General features: G+C 40.6%; 1 protein-coding gene across 1 annotated transcript in view; it reads left to right on the top strand.

Moving 5' to 3' along the window:
* Positions 1–758, top strand: part of LOC107584336 (NOP2/Sun RNA methyltransferase 2) — a 21,867-nt gene that overhangs the window by 1,787 nt on the left and 19,322 nt on the right. Inside the window, exons 3-7 of the mRNA XM_016270913.1 lie at positions 3–71; positions 169–274; positions 377–448; positions 561–645; positions 728–750. Of these exons, the coding sequence (XP_016126399.1) occupies positions 3–71; positions 169–274; positions 377–448; positions 561–645; positions 728–750 (355 nt within the window). The remainder of the gene's footprint in view (positions 1–2; positions 72–168; positions 275–376; positions 449–560; positions 646–727; positions 751–758) is intronic.

The following is a 758-nucleotide window of genomic DNA, read 5'->3' as shown; positions in this document are numbered from 1 at the left end:
AAATACTTCAAAGAGGTTCAAGATCTTGAGGTGGATGGGCAGAAGCTCGAGGCTCCTCAGCCCTTAAGTTGGTAAGATGAATACAAAGTTATTTGCTTATGTGTCTTACTTTTAAATTAGTTTGGAATGTCCTTGGGAATCTGTAAAACATTGTACATGCTCTTACAGGTATCCTGATGAACTGGCATGGCACACTAACCTGAGCAGAAAGATTCTGCGCAAATCTCCACTCCTGGAGAAATTCCACCAGTTCTTGGTCAGCGAAACGGAATCGGTAAATACAAATCAGTAAATGCCTGTGGGACCTCTTTGTTTTTTAATAAATGCAAATATAATTTTTGACCAGCCATTCTTTTAATCCAATTTCCTCAATCAGGGGAATATTAGCAGACAGGAGGCAGTCAGTATGATTCCTCCTCTTCTACTGAAAATTGAGCCTCAACATAAGGTACATCATCTCAACAGCTGAATGTTTTTCTGTGTTGTGTGTTTTCCGCACTTGGGGAATCTTTATAATTGTGAGGTCTCATCTCCACCATCTTTCTGGCTTGTCTGACTAGATTCTGGACATGTGTGCAGCTCCAGGATCGAAGACTGCTCAACTAATCGAGATGCTACACTCTGACATGGACGTGCCTTTCCCTGGTAAACAGTTACTCATCAGTATGGCTTTTCATTTAAGATGATCATATCTCATAGTTATCCTCCATCTCTTCTGTGTCTTCAGAGGGTTTTGTAATTGCCAATGATGTGGATAA

The sequence above is a fragment of the Sinocyclocheilus grahami genome, unplaced genomic scaffold (genome assembly GCF_001515645.1).
Source record: "Sinocyclocheilus grahami isolate Dianchi unplaced genomic scaffold, SAMN03320097.WGS_v1.1 scaffold58.1, whole genome shotgun sequence".
Taxonomy (NCBI): domain Eukaryota; kingdom Metazoa; phylum Chordata; class Actinopteri; order Cypriniformes; family Cyprinidae; genus Sinocyclocheilus; species Sinocyclocheilus grahami.
This window is presented reverse-complemented; position numbering and strand designations above follow the sequence as displayed.